This window comes from Camelus dromedarius, chromosome 6 (assembly GCF_036321535.1).
Source record: "Camelus dromedarius isolate mCamDro1 chromosome 6, mCamDro1.pat, whole genome shotgun sequence".
In the NCBI taxonomy this organism is placed as follows: domain Eukaryota; kingdom Metazoa; phylum Chordata; class Mammalia; order Artiodactyla; family Camelidae; genus Camelus; species Camelus dromedarius.
The window spans coordinates 7,885,879-7,905,497 of NC_087441.1; the positions used below are offsets into that span (position 1 = coordinate 7,885,879).

General features: G+C 45.9%; 1 protein-coding gene across 3 annotated transcripts in view; it reads left to right on the forward strand.

Annotated features, from left to right (window-relative positions):
• The window catches only part of EZR (ezrin), a 46,565-nt gene that overhangs the window by 11,207 nt on the left and 15,739 nt on the right, over positions 1–19,619 (forward strand). For 2 of the 3 annotated variants that reach the window (XM_031456622.2, XM_064486512.1), the window contains 4 exons: positions 13,140–13,223; positions 17,729–17,824; positions 18,674–18,948; positions 19,442–19,525. In XM_031456622.2, the coding sequence (XP_031312482.1) occupies positions 13,140–13,223; positions 17,729–17,824; positions 18,674–18,948; positions 19,442–19,525 (539 nt within the window). Of the gene's footprint in view, positions 1–13,139; positions 13,224–17,728; positions 17,825–18,673; positions 18,949–19,441; positions 19,526–19,619 lie in introns of those variants that run through there. The other variant, XM_031456624.2, reaches the window with a different exon arrangement.

Here is a 19,619-nt window from a genome sequence, read left to right on the forward strand (position 1 = left end):
GCCGTTGACTTGGAAACACACAGGACTGTTTGTTCCCAGCTAGGTCCACTATGACTGTATTCCCACGATTTTTTGTGTGTGTGGGGGGAGGGGGTACCCAGCTAGAAATAGGTCATTGTCTCAATAGCAGCATTCTCAGAGCTGAACATTGGAAGTGAGCACACTAAAGTGGGGGCATTACTCAGTGGAATTTTATGCAGCCGTTTTAAGAGATGAGTGTGCAGTCTGTGCTGTGCTGGGACTGCGGATGGGGTGGGAGGAGGTGAGACCTGAAGGAAATGCAGCAGACCGCGAGCTGCAGGGCTTGGGTGGGCGACGGGATGGCAGGCTGCTGCAGAGGGCGCGCCAGGTCTTCTTACTCCCCATCAAGTAATTATGTGCGTGATTGTGATACCATTCCGGGTGGAACCTACTTGACTGTGACAAAGTATAAATTAAAGAGGTTTTTGTTTTTAAACTTCCTATAATTTAGGAAACACAGGGTGGTTTGAAAGCATAAGTTTTGTTGAAATTGGCTTTTGTTGAAGACTTCTTGGTCAAGTTCAAATACACCTTGTCTAAGCTCCTTAGAGGAGAAATGTTCTTTAACACTGCAGAGTTTTCCAGCGAACGTGGCCTGTATTTGTGTGAGCGATCATATACACGGGACCTTAACTAGGGGCAGAGATTTATAAATGGCACAAGATTCAATGTGGCTTTTTTTTTATATGCCCTTCCCTAAAGCAACAGGTTAGTGAAGGAATTACTGTTATTTTGACATTTCCATTCTTTCATAGACTTTTCCCCCACCACGTTAGAAAACTCTTCACAGACTTCTAAATTTACAAAGAAAACAGTGCACTCCGGGTGGGTGATGAAGCTTAGTCTGTAGACCTCTCACTTCCTGTGCTTTATGAGCCTGGAATTAAGAACCACTGTGGCGTGTGACAGCCATCTTGGCCCTGTCCCTTTTCGTCTTTTATGGGATCCTAAGTTGGTGGATATAATTAACCTTCACTTTTCAGTGAACTCAATTGGTGCTGAAGTGTGTGTGATGCATCTAGTAAAACTGAAATGACATGTTGCAGAAGCGGGACTTCACAGGCCCATTAGATAAGGAGAAAGTGAGCTTGAAAGATCATTTATTTTGCCAGAGAGGGGTCTAGATTATTTATGTTTCTGGAAAGGAACGGTTTCTTTCACAGAACGTAGCATTCTCTGATTCTGTATTTACCTTTTCTATGGAAAGTAGTGTCTAAGTGTTTTGGTTCAAATTTACACACAGGGTGTATGTCATTCCCAGTGTAGAAGCTGGTTCCTGCTTACAGGTACTCCCCAAAAACATCTTGAAAATCAACAGCCAGTAGGTATCAGGGATATAATTTTTATATGCCATTAGCGGAAAGTTTCCCCCAGTGTCACCCTGCAGCACAGACGTGGAACTTGGGTAAGAGTGATGATCCTTTCATTTGTCAGATGCCTGGAAGGCGGTTTCTTACTGACTCAGTTTCCTCCTTCGGAAAGCAGTGCCTCAGCTGGGGAACAGCGGGGAGACTCAGCACAAACTGTTCCCAGCCCAGGTTTAAAGCAGAGGAGGGAAATGACCCTCTTTTTAATGGGGCTGCTCAGACAGTTCCCTTCCAGCTCTAAGGTCATGATTTTCCCTAGTTCTAATGAGCACAGACAGGACTGGTTTGTCTGCTTTTTGTCGTGTTAAGCAGCCTTGGCTGACAGGAAGTGGGTCTGGGGGCAGGAAGTGGCTTAGTGGCTTCAGGGGCGAAAGGAGCTATTTATTTAGAAAGACTTGAGATTTCATGTTCTTGAAATTACACGATGGACAATAGTGGATCTGGGCTCTTTGTTCACATATATTTATGTGTACCTTCATACAATTTTCACCCTGGAATTTGTAAATACAAACTTTTCAGTTCCAAAGTTTCAAATCATTGACTTGTATTGAAACATACAGCTTTAAAAATAACATTTAAGAGCTATACAAATATGAATTTTTTAGTAGCTGATTACCAGAAGTTAAGGAAATTACGTAAACCTTTGCAAGCCTCAGTTTCTCAGCCTTTAGAAAAGGTGGTCAGACTGGGATAACTTTTTACCTCTCAGCAAGCAATACCCATCTATAGTCACCTCGAGAAACAGTTACCTTTCCTAGTTTAATTGCTCTGCTTAAAACAAATGCATTTATATAAAATAAAAATAGGATATAAAATATAACATAGTTACCTGCAACATAAACGTTATTGGTAAATTCCAAGACCCAGCTTTCATGTTTGACTCTGCCCTGTTGTCCACAGCATACTAAGAATTTAGCTTTTACTCGTAGGCTTAGCCTATGGGGGTAGAGGAGAGCAGGTTGGAAAAGGAGATGAGTGTGGATTGTCGTGACTAACTCTAGGTTACCTTCCATACTCCTTAAACTGATGCCCAGCTCTCTGTAAGATGGAGAAGGTGCCTACCCCGTGGGGTTGTGACCCCCTGGGGACGGGAACTGGAAATTGTATTTACTGTTCCTTGGTTTATAATAGTCACATTGGCTCGTTTGACATTGAACTCTGTGGTTCTGCCCTTACTTTTCATTATCAGTTAGCACCTGGGCAGGCACTCATCAGTGGCTGCTTTTTTACACCTCCATGGAGAAGGAGTGTTTGAATCCAGAAGGTTAATGACCTAGCCTGAGGCACTTGATTGCGGTGGGTTAAGTTTCTTGATAGATAATTTGGAGTCATTCCCATGAACTGTCAGCACTGACGGATTCTCCTGCTGGGGAAATGAGCACTGTCACAAGGGATGGGGTATCCAGGACCCCGGGATGGACACCAGGAGACTAGGGAGCGGCTGACACAGGTCCCTCTCAGTGACTTTCGGAACCTCGTAGTCCCAGGAATAGCGTTACAGTCCATCCCGGATTCCTTGGGCGTGAGGAGTGACCGAGAACTACAGGCCAGCACTTTGACCTTAGGAGCTGTCACGAGTGGACCCTTGTCAGATCCAATATTTTATGATTTTGTTATTCCTATTACTAGGCAATAAAAGGCTGGTGTATTGTCCTAGTGGTGTACAGGTACATGGAAACTGAGTTAGAATATGAGTTTTGTATCTGTCTCGGTTTGTGCTGCAGACTGAATGATGCTGCACAAGATTCAAGCCAGTTTCTTCACCTTCCCTCTGTTTCTTCTTTAACCTTGAGAAAGAAGACGTTATAAAACGATGTGTTTTGGTTAATTTAAACTTAAGATACATAGGAGCTTGAGAGAAAGGAATAATAAAAAAGTTATCCACTGGTGGTCAGATTTGCCATAGGGTTATTTTATGAGTAAGGTAAGTTTATACTGTTTTTTAATACCTTCTCTAAAGGTCCGTAAACCTCAAGAAGTCTAGTGTTCAGAGCCAGAGCTTACACATGTATCCCTGAAATTTCTAACTGTGAGTCCAGCTTGCCTTCGGGCACATGGTGGCATGTGACTACTGCTCTTGGCAGCATTTTCAAGAGAGACCATGGCCTCCCTCTTGACTGACAGTGGAGTTGATGTCTTTGCCAGTACAGGGTCAGGTTGATATGGACTTGACCCCATTTAGTGAAAAATTGTGTTTTAAGGACCACATTTCTGTTTTACTGGTTTTCTCTCTGAACAATAACATTTTAATATTTTGACATACTGGTTTTTATTTTGATTTCTCTATCCTTAAAAGAATGGTGTACAACATGGTGGCTTCTCAACTGGCTTTCTGGAATTAGAAGTTGAGACTTCTGCATGTGTGCTCACTAGGAACTAGATGTAAAATATGGTCATTGAATTTTCAGTGGCAACTGAAATTTGTTTATATAAACTGTTACTCAGAGCAGCATTGCACATTTAACTGAGACAGGCATTCATTTCATGTAATAGATAGAAACAAAATCCTCTTTAATGTATTAGCCATTCTGTGACAGCCTAAAAAGGGTGAGTGACATGGAGGGGGGAAGAGCTAAAACACGCAGAATCCACTCGCCTTTGGGGCTTCCCCACCCTGCCGTCTACATTGGCTAAAGTCACTAGTCTGCGTTTCTGCACTAAGCTGATTCAGGTTTGCTGAGTTAACGGTAATGTTTTACAGAGGTTAGTTATTTGTTAGCATTTGTGAATGACCACTGTGCGTCATAGCAAATGCTGTGATTTAAGTTGGAGCATTGTTCATAGACACTGATTTTTACCTAAAGATAAAGAGATCAGGATCCTAAAAGAGTACTAAAATAGGAGTCCACCTTTGGGATACAGTTTCATTAAGAAAAGCCCCTTTCTTTGTCTCTGCCAGGTGAGGTCTGTAACTGTACCCTAGGACTGAGCCAAAGTCTAGAGATATTTTCACATAATGAAGTATAAATAGTAGCAGTATTTAAATACATTCGTCTTGCCAAAAGGAGTTGTGGCTTTTTGCATGTTGGGGATACTAGTGTCTTCCTTGAGAGCAATGTCTGTCCAGGTGTGGCCTCGCCTGTGAGCTGGGCCCATCCCAGCCTCCTGAGTCAGTCTCTGGGCCTAGCGCCCAGGAAGCTGTTTCAACAAGCTCTCCAGGTACGTTTGCATGTTAAAGGTTGAGACCCACTAAAGCACTGAGAGCCCAGGAGAATGTGGCTGGCCGCATTTCCTAAGCGATTGCTCAGGGGCACCAGACGTCATGAAACATGCCTGGTGTTGCCCCGTTTCCTTATGCAACAGGGGACGGGGCTCTGGAGGGATTTATGTTAACCCAAGAAAGTATAAAGGTAGTGTTCAGTTAAAAAACAATTTTGGGGGGAGGGGTACTGAAATTGAGTGCTAGGCTGTGGCATGCTCAGCACCCTTGGAGTTAAATGTGAGACAAACAATTCAGTTGCTGCTTAAAATTTAGGGGAAAGAACGTGATTTGCTGGGGAGAACCCTGAACAAGAGTCCAGGTTCTCCCCGCTGCCGCGCACGGTAGGGCAGTGCCTCAGGGCTGGTTCTTCATTTGTAAAGTGGAGGCGTCAGCTAGATTTCACGGCCAGGATTACTTCTGACTTCAGGAGAGAGTCAGCGTGGGAGTGGAGGAGTCAATGTTTTCTACTGTGTTCGCATCAATTTGGCAGCTGGTACCTTCTTACTGAACATAGAATCTTTTCATTTGCAACTTAACTGAAACAGTAAGCTTAAATTGAATTTTAGTTTTAAAAAATTCATCTTCTTTCATCTCTGCCCCTAAAGTTTTTTTTTCTTTTCAGTTTGAATACCAAATTGACTGTAGTCCAGCACCAATGACTTATTTTTCAGCTGTTTCATATTTACAGTCACTAAAGCAACAGGGCAAGTATTAAGATGCTCAACCCAGATGGCCATCAACAGTGAACGGAGTAGGGAAAGGGTATAGCTCAGCGGCAAAGCACGTGCTTTGCATGCGAGAGGTCCTGGGTTCAATCCCCAGTACCTCCATTAAAATAAATAAGTAAATAAATAACCTAATTACCTCCCCCCTCAAAAAAAAAAAAACAGTGAATGGAGAGACGAAAGTGGTATCTCTGGATGGTGAAGTATTGCTTGGCAATAAAAAAGGAATGGCATGCTGATACATGCTACAACCTGGGTAAATCTTGAAAACATTATGCTAAGTGACAGAAAGACGTCTCCAAAGACCACAAGTTATATAATTCTGTTAGTGTCCAGAATAGGGAAATCTATGGAGACAGAAAGTACTTCTTGGTTGCCAGGGCTGGTGGGGAGGGAGCAATGGGCGTGACTGCTCCTGGGCGTGGAGTGTCTTTTCAGGGTGATGAAATGTTCTAAAGTTAGACAGTGGGATTGGTTGCATAACTCTGTGAAGTTGCTAAAAACCACTGAATTGCACATTTTAATGGGTGAATTTTATGCTATGTGAGTTACATTTCAGCAAAGCCATTGTAAAGAGTAATGACTCAGGGATGAAAATCAAAATACAATATTGTCTCAATAATTATTCAATTAAGTGAGCCAAAATAGCATCTGAAAAAGCTTTTGTAATTTGCTTCACTTGTGAGAATTTTTCCTCGTCCTTCTCCCCTGCTTTTCTCCCCCATTTGTGGGAGAAGGTTTCCTGTACTACTTCCTGTCAGAGCCTTTCTAGGTATTTGGAAGGTCTTATCCAAATATTTGAAAGCTGCTGAAGTTGCTGAGTGGCACCTTTGGAAGAAGGCTGGAATGTTGGAAAAAGCATTGACATTTTAAATGATTATGAAAGGTTGGGCTCTCAATATAATCTTGGTGGTGCTTAGACAGTTCTCCTCAGACTAATTTTTGAGTAAATGCGGGTGTGGTAATCTAAGGATTAATCTGTTATCATTGCATCCATGGCCTGAAATTCAAACATTTGAACCTCCTTGTCTTTGAATGGGTTTCCTGATTCCTGAGTACATGGGAACATCACTGCAGACTTTCCCCTGTAGTGTTCTGGCTACTAAAATTAAACCTGATTGGTTTGTCTAAGAAGATGTAAAATGGTTGTCTGTAAAGTTTGTGGAAGAATTGGTCTCGAGCTTTTCCCTCCTGTCTTGGTCTTCAGGATGGTGTGGATTTATTCTGTGAAAAGTATGATTGGAGAGGTAATCTTAAACCACCTTTCAAGTATTTCAGGAGGAAGTAGACATTTCTCAAAGGAAAAATTACATAACTAGATTTATTTACCAAAATGAGGGAAATAATGAAGGGGATAATTTGTCAGCAAAAATTCAGCGATCATACATGGGTTAGAAGTAAAATGTGGTTGGTATTTTATTGTCAACTCGGTATCTTTTCTTCATCTCTCAGATTCTTGGAAGGCATTTTAGATACCATTTTGATAAACTAAGACGACTCAAAAATCATGTTTTCCAAAGTGTATTTTGAAAAATGCTGGTCCTTTGGGATAGTCCATGGAAGAAAACTTTCGTGGGCAGAACGATCTGGGAAACCTAGGCTAAGGCACCTTGCTGACATTTCACAATGTGTATCAATGTGGCAAAGCCGCTCAAAGCCTTTCAGTTAAAGAAAGAAAAAAGAAAGAGAACCTTAAGCTATGTGACCTCAAAATACTCCCTCCCCTGCCCCCCATGTGTCACCTCTGTGTCCCTCTCTTTAAATTCAGATCATTTTGCAGAAACTGCACAGCCACTCATTTGGATGGTATCAGAAGCCATTCAAATAATTAAGTTACAGAATGTTAGAGTTGGAAGTTCTTTTACAGATAAAATTGCTCCTAATTACTTCATTTTACAAACGAGCAGGAAAGTGGCCTCCTTCAGACTGGGGGCCCCCTGGGGCTGGTGCTGGGGCTGGGAAGGCCGGGGTGCCAGGCCGAGGGGTCCTGCCCACCACCTGCTGTCAGGCCCGTGTTGGTAACTGCTCAGCTGCCGGGGGATGAGCAGAGGGGATGGTCGATTTGTTTCGTTTTAATAGGGTGAACTGTTACTGAGTTTATTTAAAAAAAAAAAACAGATTGGGGTTTAACAACTTTAATTCTCTTTTTTTATTGGAAAAAGAGATGCAGTTGCATTGAAGCAATAAAACCTGGACTGTTGAGTTACATCCCCCCTCCTCGGAAATGTGAAAACAGGTGTGAGCTTCTCCTTTGTCCGTGAAAACAGCCTAACAGCCTCCTGGCAGGCTGGTCATAGTGTCACATAGCTCTTTTCTCATGAGTCTTCCCATTCCGTGCGGCGCGCCCCCCTAAGGAGGAGCCATCTCGCTGTATTCCCAGAGCTCCAGCTCTGATCGCACATCCAGCATCTCACCTTGGGCCTTTGGACTCTGGACCCAGCGTTTCAGAGCTGGAAAGGACCTTGGACCACCTAGCCAGACCCTCTCTTTGCTGATCAGGGGGAGCGAGTCCTCAGCAGGTCACAGCACCAGGGCTCGGGCCCAGGCCTCTGGGCCCCCATGCTCTTGCCCACTGTCAGGGATCCATGCATTTGGCTTTGAGATCACTTGAGTGGCTTTAAGAAATACAGGTTCTTGGGCTGAGGCCCAGGAACTTGGGTGTTTGAAAAGCTGCTCTGGGGAATTCTAATTGTTAGTCCCACTCGGGAACAGCTGAGTGTGTGACAGCTATCTGAGGTCCACCTATATTATGTCATAAGCAGCAGCCCCACCCGACTCTACCCCACCCCCTTCCCCACGCCGACACCCCTAGCATCGGTGCCCCCCAGGAGGCCCTGATTGGTGTTTTTGGAGGGAGTAAGCCCCCCAGGCATGCCCAGTGCCCACCAGCTGGGGCGGGGGAACTGCAGAAGATGAAAGCTGTTACGGTCATCTGAGTATAACATGGCAGTTTTGAGCTGAACACACCCACGATAAGAATAGCAAATAGAATTTTTAAACAAGTAGATTATTAATCAGAGGGAGAATAGGGATTGTTACAATCAGCTGTTTATCATTTTCATTAGCTAAGGCAAAGGTAGGTTTCGGGTTGAATCCTGATATTAAATAATACATGTGTTATATGTAGTCAAGTGGGCCGGTGCAGACGCCTGCAAAACTCCAGTCATTCTATTCAGGAAGAAGAAGAAGTGCATGGCGTTTTGCTTAAATTTAAGAAGTTTTTCTGGCCAGTTTTAAGAGTTCTTTTTTAGGAATTAAAATTAAATTCATTCCTGTTTATGTTTTTACGGAATTTGTCTCTTGCAAAAACTGATAGTCTAGTAATAGATCAGAAATTTACCTCTTATTGAACTGAAAACATCGCTAACTATCAGGCAAAAAAGAAAAATTTTTCTGCTAAATATGGTGAGTGTGAAAAATACACAAATATTCATTAGAACTTCATTTTTCTCAAGGGGTTCAGACATCTTCAATACCAGGTTTTGTGTCTAAGATAACATTATCTCACTCTACAATTCTGACCCAGTATATACAGCTGTAGAAAAACCTCGTTTTAACTATGAGAGTGCTAATGTAACTCCCACATCTGAACTGATCTTGCGAGCTCCTGTCGCAGGGGAGTGTGATTTTAGGGTTTAGCACTTCAGAACTCTTAACTACAGCTTTGCGCCGCAGCTTCAAATGGAGTAGCGTTTGGAGGGGAGACATGATTTATTAAATTATCATCCACACCAACCACATGGGTCTTTGTGTGTATGTAAGGGGTCGGGGTGGGGGGCACATGAGCAGAATTAAACTTTAATCACCACTACCCCCTCCAAACAAAGCAGAATATTAGAAAGAGTTTTAGTATTTTGACCAGCCTGGGATAAACACTGCCCTTCTGGGGGTAGACTTTAAATGACTAACTGCATACTATAAGCACACCTATGCCGCACGTTACTGTGGGATTTTTCTGCCTTCAACGAATGTGGCCTTTGATAAAAGGGGGAAATAGCAAGACAATAAAGATTGCAAACCATGCACTTTTCTCCAGCCTTTGCATGTGGTTTGGGTTTGTATGTTTAAAACCGTGGACCCTCCGTCTTTTTGTGGCGCCATCCTCACATTTATTGTGCATAACCATATAATCCCGTTTTATTTCTGCAGCACCATTGCAAACACAAGTTCTAGCTTTCATCCAAGTGCACATCGAGTTCACTAAAAACAATTGATTACCATGGAAACGTAACAGGATAAGAAAAAGGAGAGTTGGGATTTAGATGTTTCCTTAATATGCCAACAGCTGATTTCTTTTAAAGCCCCTGGATAAGTGGACCAAAACATGAATATAAATGGTCCTGTCATCTGAGTAAATGTTTCATTTTCAACGTTGATGAAAGTATATTATATTTCAGTACATTATTAAAGATCTGTAAAGCTTAAAAGAACCTTTATAGTCCTTCTAAACATGGAACTGTTTAACATGCTACTGATTAAGGCAGGGCCATGCTGTGGTCCTTTTCAGGGTAGGAGCCCCCCTTTCTCCCAGAGGGCATTTGGAAGTGTGTGGGTATGTGTGAGGTGTTGGTAAGGTACTTTTAGATGACTGGGGACATCTGTGTTTAGTGGGTGGGTTCAGGGATGCTAAACATTCTGCAGTACTTGAGATAGTCTTGCAGAGAGCTCCTGCTGCCCAGAGTGCCGGGGCACCCCTAGTGAGAAACACTGGGAGAGTTAACAACTCATCAGGTGTCACTCACGCCAGGTCCCGCAGGGCAGCTTGGCTGTGGATCGTTAACGTGTTCGAGTGTTTAGATTTCATGAGTTCTTCCGTCTCAACCTCAATCTCAAGGTTGGAGAGCGTGCACTGTATATGAAATACACATATATCGACTAAACTTAACTTGGAAATAAAGCAACAAAAAAGTACTAAGATAAGGATATTTAACAAATCCCCGAAGCAAAACACATATTTCATATTTGACCAGAATAATGCAATTGAGCTTCTTGATATAGAAAATAATTAAGAAGCACCCTAGATGGGCAGAAATAAATACAAAAATATATAAATGATAGAAATTTAATGCAAATATGAGACATGAGACATAGAAACAAGGATAATTTTCCATAGAATGAGATAACTTTATATGCCTTAAAGTCTTACAGAAGTAGGAAAATATTAAGATTATGTAGAATTGTCAAAATTTCAGTTTTAAGAATAATGTATATTTGCCAAATAAATTAATATCAGGAAAAAGATTATAAAGTGTGAATGAGTATACACGTGTATTGATTAAAATTACCTTGATTTTTTAATTTTAGGGGGTGTCTGCAAATGAAAATTTTGGTGCACCCCCAAATCAGAACTGGAACTTGCTCCTTGGGACAGGCTGGTCGGCCGCACAATGGGGGAAAAGCCTGCTGTCTCCCGCTGTGGGTCCCAGCCTTGCTGGTGCCTGCAGTGCGGGAAGGACTCAACCTGCTCTCCAGGCGCGCCGGCTTTGTCTGAGGCTATATGCCAGACTGCGTGACCGCCCGGGGGTGTTGGAGCACAGGGAAAGACGTCTGCGGAAAGACCAGACCGGGTAAACTTGGCCAGGTGTCTGGTGTCAGGGCCACTGATGCGTCGTCCTGTGATGGGGGGTGCAGTTGACGCAGGCTGTGCGGACCGTCTGCATACGCTCAAGTTTTAAGAAGTTCACTTTACACACTATTGGCTTGTTACATCCAACCTCAGCAAAATTATTTCTTTTACTGGCGATTTGCTTTTTCAGAGTGTGTACTTGCAGTCAAATATGAACCTGATTCAGAACCTTAAAATAGTTTTTTCTAAATTCCTGTTAATCAGTTTGCAAAATGGTTAATAATGGTGTGATGGTTACTTTTCAGTATTAATGATTAGCTTTGGTTTCGGGAGGTGACTTTTTTTCTTGGTCCTCAAATTTAAAGGAGGTGATCGAGATTGTAGGAATTAGAGTCTGAAATCTCTTACGCATGAACCTCTGGTCTTTTATATTAACCTTAACCAGGGTAGTGGCATTTGTTACAAATTATTTGGTGGTTCAAAATCTGAATCGGTAAGTAACAGAGAAAGAAAAACGCATCTAAGGCCAGCCCCCCCACCACCCCCCCCCCCCGTTAGTTTTGAGTATGATATTCATTGTGGGCTTACGAGTGTAATTTGGGGCTGTGTTTGTTACAGAATATTGGACTTTGGGGCCGCTTTTTGCACCCCTAATGTGTGCCCTTGGAGCTGTAATTGAGAGAGGAGACTTGCTTTATCTTGTGCTTCCTAACAACCATTTTATGATCTCTTTGAAATATTGCTGGCAGGAAAAGGAAGAAACTTAGGTTTTTGTATTTTAATATAATTGAAGAATCTGAAATATGCCCAGTCTTACTTCTCAGTAATCTTCAGTTCTTTAATTTGTAGACTGAGATTAGATTGGAGGGGAAACTTTATTTAAAATCTGGAAGATTACGCCTCACTTCTCCATGCAAGTTGTATCAGTCAGAGAACCTTTTAGATATACTGGATGTATATAAGTGTCTCTCAGTCATCACAGTCTTGAGTGCTAGGACAAAAGTGACTCTGAAGACTAATTTTTGTTCAGCAGAGTATCTAGACAAGGCGTGACACACATTCAGAACTCACTGCGTGTTAATTCTTACATCAGGAAGCTAAGTGTTAACACAGTTAATCTGTGTCCTCATTACATTTATATCGGTGTTGAGAAGAATTTGGAATATGTGTCTATCCAGCTAGTTATAAAATTCACTTGAAAAGTGAGAAGCAAGCATTTCTTAATATTAAGCATTATAGTTGCTGTGCTGTTTTTGGGGGGATAGTGATATTAAAGTGGCTAGATGTGTGTTTTTCCTATGTTAGTAAATTCTGGGTTTTCTCAAGTGATAAATTTGAAAATTACCTTGAAATAAAAATTTTTAAACAGTCAACCGTGTGGCAACATTGGAGACGGTTTTCAGGTCCCCCCGTTACTACCGCCTCAGCTTCTTGTGACCTTACTGTCCTAGTAATGCTGACGTTTTTGCGTTTTACATTCATCTGTTGTCTGGATAGATCTCACCTGTAGCGTTTTGCTTCCTATATTTTGTAATTTTCAAAGCAATTTTCCATGTTTCTACTATCTTCATAATTACTGTTTCAAACTACTCCAAAATATTCTGTCCTCTTTGATGTGTCTGGAGTCATTTAGCCTTTTCTCTCTTCTCTATTTAGGTGGTTCTCAGGTTGCCGTAAACATTCTGCTGTGCAGACCCTTCTCTCCCCTCCTTGTACTTACTGACTTGGTATGAAGGCTCTGTGGCTGCCCACTTGGTGCCTCACTTAGCTGTTTTAAGGGTCAAAATGAGATGGTATATGGAAAAATATATTAAGTTATCAAAGTATTTTTGTAGAAAAACAGCTTAGACCTAAGCGTGAGTGTGCTTTATTAAAGCCATGAGGGTGCATATTTGAATCCAAACTGTGCACACTGCAGAACTCTTCATCTGGGGCGTGTGTGGTGTGTGTGTATGTGGGGGAGTGTGGTGTGTGTATGTGTGTGCAGTGCGGTGGGAGGTGGTATGTTTGCTGGGGTGTGTGGGGTGAATGTGTGTGTGTGGTGGGGTGGGGGTGTGTCTGTGATGTGGGGGGTGGGGGGCGGTGTGGGGGACGTGGGGTGGGGGGTGTGTGGGGGGTGTGCTGCCTGGATGGGAGTGGATGTGGAGTTGGTACATACTCTTGCCACGTTGCTCAGACCTTTGAGTTGAGATGGAAAGCCCTGGAGATTATTAAAAGAACGCTCAGTTAAGTATAGTTTGTTTTGTTCTGTTTTCCAGATCAATGTCCGAGTCACCACCATGGATGCGGAGCTGGAGTTCGCCATCCAGCCAAATACAACAGGAAAACAGCTTTTTGATCAGGTTGGTCTCTGTGAACCTGAGAGAATTCCCAATTAGAAAAAAAATTTTCCCAACATCCGAATAATTTTGTTTGCCAAGCACATTTATGGCCATGGTCTGCCACTGGCTCCTCCATGTGGAGTGGGCCTTTCCCCACCGCAGCATCACGTCGTTGGACACACTCTTGGGTGGAGCCGGATCCACAGCCCCAGGAAGGAGTCTGGGGGCTGCTGTGGGATCTCGACCAGCCAGTGCCTCACCCAAAGCTCTGGCTGCCGGCTGTCCCGCCAGGTCACCATGGTTTCCAGGGGGACCAAGGGACTCAGCTGAGCTGGCTCCCAGGTCAGCCGATGCTTCTGTCCTGAGTGGGGTCACTGAGAGGTCCTGAGAGGCCCAGCCATTGGGGGAGTGGGGAACTCATCCTACCAGCAGACCTGCCAGTTGGAGTGTGTGCTGATCAGGAACCCGGGAGGCAGAATTTGGCAGGTATAGAAGCTTTAGGTCACACACACCCCAGTGCGTGATCGGGTCTCCCTTCAAACTGAAGGTGAGCCCAGGCAGGTGGATGCCCCCCAGCTGGAGCCCCAGGCGCCAGGGCCCCGGCGCGGAAGCCTCCAAGGGTGGGTGCAGACAGGGCCTCCGCCCTCCCTGTGCTGTTATTTTGAGGCCATTCCCTGGCTGGGCCTCACCCAATGAGGATAGAGACATTTACTGCCCTGGGTGGGGCTGGACTTAGGGTGAAAATCTAAAGGTTCCTCCTGCAAGATAATCCCAAAGTAAGTGAACCGGGGCGGGGGGCAGGAGGAGGCCTGGCTGGGTCAGCTCTGCCTGCAGCCGCTCGGCCCCCACTCGGCAAAGTCTTTGTAAACGAGTGGGGGCTGTCTTCTGAGCAGATTTTTAAAATGGGAGACGGAAGCTCTGTGTCAGGGTAGTTAGGCATTTTTGGTGTCCGATGTATCATCCATTCAGCTTCCCTTACTTCTAGATTCTTCTCAGGTGTGGCTTTTCAATAGCAGGGGCTGTTGAAGAGTTTGCATTATGTACGCTGCAGGATACTGATTCCTTATGTCTTCTGAGGTCCTTGTCTCTGCTATTGGAGGGCCCTTTGTGGGGCTGGGGAGAGGAAGAGGCTCGCCCTGGTGTCTCAAGGCACCTTACCTGCCAGTTTCAGTTCCACACACTCTTCTGACCGCACGTACGTGCTGGGCGCTGAGCTGCACACCTCACGTGATGGTCTCAGCTTCCTGATCCCGGCGCCGTGTTGACAGAACTGCACGTGTTCCTCAGTGCTGAATAATTGTATCTAGTTCAGTATTTGCATTGGTTTTGAGCCAAGTGTTTTTCTAATATGAGATTAGCTGTTCGCCAGTAACGTGGAGCTATGGGTTAACAGGTGTACAGAAATGGACCCTGCACTCAGTTGTGGACCCACAACTGTTTTAAAAATGCTAAATAAATACATAAATCCAGTCCACGTGCCAAGTTTTGATAAGTTCAGCCCCTGAATTATTCTGAAGCTCATTAGCCCCTCTCAGCCGTCCTGGGCCAGCGCGCAGTTACTGCTGTTCCCCACCGCAGAGAACAGTCCCTGCATCCGCGTGCTAAGGGGCGGTCTCATGGTAACCACCCTTCCCAGGCCGTCTTTCCCGCCTGAAGCTCAGCCAGCCTCTGAGATGGGTGATGAGGTTCCACCCCCAGCCAGAGTCCAGAGAGATGAAAGTCATAGCCGACAAAAAGATTCCTTCCCTCCCTCCCTTCAGTGACAGGACCTAGGTCACCAGGTCTCTGAGAGAGATGTGTTTCCTGCTGAGAAACACTGCACGGTCTGAGAACGTGGAGGTGGGGGCAGACCGGGCACCTGGCTCGGTCTGTCTGTTATAACTGGGAGCCCGGGGCTCGGGGAGGGAGGGAACCTCGGGGCCGTACAGCGAGCTCGTGCCAGAGCAGAGGTTGGCTCCATCTGTGTTACACTTCACTCTGAAGATCCATTCATTTCTCCTTCTGAGGTAGCTGTGATGCGAAGGTCCTGTCCTCACCTGCACCGCCCCTTCACCCCTCAGCCCCTCTGGGCATGTTACTTCCTGACACCTGCTAAGGGCTGTGGGCTGCACAGGACTCTGCATCCTTTCTCTGTGCTGCCATCTGATACCCTTCTAGGTCTTGGAAGCTCATTCACAGACCAGACTGCCAGTCACTAAAACGTGGTTTTTAAATGAATTAGGTTGGAAGGTAGGTAGGTCAGTCTGTCCCCGTCTCTCCCCTCTGATTCCTTAAATCTCTTCTGCAATAAATGTCCCCCAGCCCCTGCCCAGTGCTGTCACTTTGTCTGTGGCTAGATTCTAAGCCAAGGCTCCAGTGACAGAGGCCGGCCACCCCGCGGTGCCCTGGGTTCCTGGAGGGGCCGCGTTGCTTTCCCACCCCTGAAGCCGCTGAGCTGGGGGAAGGGAGTTCTGCCCTGTGACTCTGTGCCCATTGTTTTCATCATCAAAAAGTAGCATTTTCCAGCTGTTACTGGAGATTAAGTAGACACATCCCTGCCTTTTCCTTTCCAAAAATCTGCCACTTAAAACAGGCAGAAATGAAGGACTAGTCCCCACACCTGTTCACATGTGCTCCGTGCAGCGTATCAGCTGTAGGTGAGGAGGGACGCTGAAGGGACCGTGAGGTGTGTGTTCTAGGGACGCTGGGTTTCCCTCGTGGAGAGGGCTGGTTGGTTTTTAAAACGGCCTGAAGAAAGGAAGGCTGTTGAATTCTGCTGTGTTGTTTTGGGGAATCCATAGGGATAGAAATAGGGCTTTGAAACACGCTGAGGACAGTCATCCTGGAAACGGAAGATTCATGCCCTAAAGATACATGGCAGATTGGGGCACCCAAGACAGGCCTCCACCGAGGGAGTGAGGCTCCTGCTTTAGGTCCGTGGCATGGCTCCAGGGTCCAGCCTGCCCTGTGAGAGGGGGCTGGTCACGGGGATGCAGACGGAGATGAGGAATCTGGGCTGTGGCACTGAGATCAGCAAGGCCTGACAGGGATGGAGGAGCCAAAGGGACCAGAACTCATTCAGGACTGGTTAGACCCAGCCTGAGGCTACAGTTGGGTGGATGGAGTGGAAAGGCTAGACCAGAAAGGTAGAATTGCTTACGTATGTGGGGCCTCCTAGTGTAACTTTGAAACAACACGAAGAGGAAAGCAGGGCAGTTTTCACACCCAGATGTTGAGATGGAGATTTGTGCAGAGTAAGAAATTAGCAGGATTGGGTGCAGAACACCTGGCGTTTGAATCCGCTTTCTCCACACGAGATGCTGTAAAAACTGGACACGGGGCTTCACAAAAGACTTGTGGGTAAAGCACTGGTGAGAGTTGAAGCGTCTTCCCCGTCCTTCCATGCTGCCCAGCCTTGGTTATGGCCTCTCCTCCCCATTTTTGGGTGACCACGGCCGGCAGACGAACAGGTCAGTCCTCAGCATGCGATAAACAGACACTCCTGGGGCCCTGGAACGTCCCTGGCCCCAGCGGAGGAGGAAGCAGCCTCAGAGCAGAGTTTGGTGTTTCAGGTTTTGTTTTAACCAAGTGCTCCGCATACCTGATTTGTCACTTCTAGTGTTCAGTCCTCTTTCCCTTGAAATACGATAGAAGCCATATATTTGAAGAATGGTAACCTTTTTTTTTGAGGCTTAACATTATATGTCATGGAATTTAAAACTGTACAGCAAAGTCCTGGGACTCATATTTGACAATATTCAACAAGTGTCCACAGCAAGTTGCTTTTCTGCTTCAAGACACAAGAATAACCAGCCAGGGGCTCTCTCTCTAAAGGACCACAGGAACTTTTTTCCTAGTACTGTAGAGAATTTTAAAATGTGAAATTTCTTGCTATGACCTAGGGTTGAATTCTACTTTCCTGTATGAGAATTTCAGATTTCTGGAGGTTGAAAGAATGCTGGTCACCCTGGCATGTGTGCAGCTGGGTGCTGCCCCCTTCCCTGGGGCTTTCCGGCCCTCTGCCTCCTGCCTTTGCAGGGGCTGCTGGGTCCCTGGTCCTAGCTGAACAGAGTCCCGGGCCAGCTGCCTGAGGAGCAGAGACGGGCAGCCAGAGGAGGCCCACGCGCCCCTTTGCTTCACAGTGGTAACTTTCAGCCCCCTTTTCACGTGGGCACTCTGACAGGTGACCTTCACGGCTGTGACACACGCTGGTGCATCTGGGTCACGCCCTGTTCTCTGTGTGCTCACTGTGACCCCTTGGCTGCCTTTACTCAGGAAATAATGGAACACAGAGGAGAAGGAGTGAGATAGCATAAGATTGCAAGTTAACGCTGAGTCTGCTCAAGGTTATATTAAAAATAAATGGTCTGTGGCTTTGGGGTGATAGCCTCTGTTAGTAACAGACGGTGTGGGGAGCCTGCCCAGCATGACTGAGCCGGCGCCCGGCTCTTGGCAGCTCTGCTGCACCACGTGACAGTGGCCTCGGAGCCACTGCCCATCCGGAGGGCCCCTCGTGACTGTTTGGGCCCCTCTGTCTCTTTCAACAGGTGGTTAAGACTATCGGCCTTCGGGAAGTGTGGTACTTTGGCCTCCAGTATGTGGATAATAAAGGATTTCCTACCTGGTTGAAACTTGATAAAAAGGTAAGTCAGAGTTAACTATTTACAGGCTATTAATTGGGTCTGGTCCCCTTTGTTGACATTGAAACTCTTTTGTTTTTTGTTCCTTTGTATTTGTGTAGAAGTTTTTATAGACAGAAAGATTGCAGGTTTCTAGTAAGTGGGGATAGTGGTTGGAAATTAGATCCCCGTATTTCTCTTCACTGCTCCTGAACTGGAGCGTATGATGCTTACTTGCTTAGCTTTCAGTTGACCTTAGTTGTTTTTTTTTCCCAATGAGATTGTTAATCTTATAAACCATGAATCATCCACTGTTTGGTGAGAACCTGTTACTGCTTTGTTTGAACCTGTGATAAATTCTTCTCCAACTCTAAAGACTGGATAATTCCATTCACAATTATAAAGAAAAGCAATAAGCTAAATGTGTTTTTGCCAAACAATTTGAAAAATGTCCTTTTTCCCAAACCCCCCCTTTCCTCCCACGTTACTATGCACATCAGGAAAGAGGCGAGGAGAGAGAGGAGGTACAGAGAGTGAGTCCCTGGTCCAGGGCTAGACTGGCCGAGTGGATAAGATGCCTGGTTCATGGGTCACAACCTGAAATTGATAGCATCGCCCCCGGAAGACCAGGGCTGGGGCTGGTGTCCTGGCGGGTCACTGACTGGCCGTGGCCAGATTCCAGCAAAGCATGAGAGTGTGGCAGGCCTCCAACTGGCCTCTTCTGGCTTCCGTGTTAAAAAAGTGACTTTCAGAATAAAGATTATCTTCTGAAAACCGGCCTGAAAGAATCTTCTGAGTGAGTTGTTAAGAACTTGTGCCAGGAAGGCAGGTCTTTGGCGAACTTGCAGTGAGAGCTTGGCTTTTGCTGTCCAGGTGTCGGCCCAGGAGCTCAGAAAGGAGAATCCTCTCCTGTTCAAGTTCCGGGCCAAGTTCTACCCAGAAGACGTGTCTGAGGAGCTCATCCAGGACATCACGCAGAAGCTCTTCTTCCTGCAAGTGAAGGAGGGGATTCTGAGCGACGAGATCTACTGCCCGCCCGAGACGGCCGTGCTGCTGGGCTCCTACGCCGTGCAGGCCAAGTTCGGAGACTACAACAAGGAGCTGCACAAGGCCGGGTACCTCAGCAACGAGCGGCTGATCCCCCAGAGGTGCGCAAGCCGGGTCTGGGGGCTTGGGGACTTCGTGGAGGGTGCATGCTCCCTGGGGCCCAGCGCTTCCCCGGGGCCCTACTGACCACCTGACGGGTCTGCAGTAGAGAAACTCAGCAGGGAAGGGGGCCTCCCTCACCGGAGCTGAGGACACCGTGACGAATCGGACCTGTTAGCTCTCTCTGGTGTGGGGTGAATCGGCCCCAGTAGCTCTGTTTATTTACTGGTGGTCACATAAATCACCCCCTTTAGAGGAAGAGGCCGCATAAAATAAAATACCTTCTTAAAGTTTTTCTAGCAAGACTGGGTTTTGGGTTTGTTCCAGGTTCTGAATCTTCCAGGATGTTAATGGTCATAAATAGAACTGCCACATATTCTCGGTGACTTTATTTGAAAGAAAGGCCAAGGTTTGCGTGAGGGTGGGCAGTGGCCACCGCGCGCCTCTCACAGCCCTTTGTGGTGATGACGCTGTGCCCTCTTCTTTGCAATCCAGAGTCATGGACCAGCACAAGCTCACCAGGGACCAGTGGGAGGACCGCATCCAGGTGTGGCACGCCGAGCACCGCGGGATGCTCAAGTGAGTGCCGGGCTGGGCGGCTCCGCCTTGCCGACCTGTCTTCTTTGTGGGTGACTCCAGTGAGGGTCCTCCAGGTGACCCCGGGCCCAGGCCT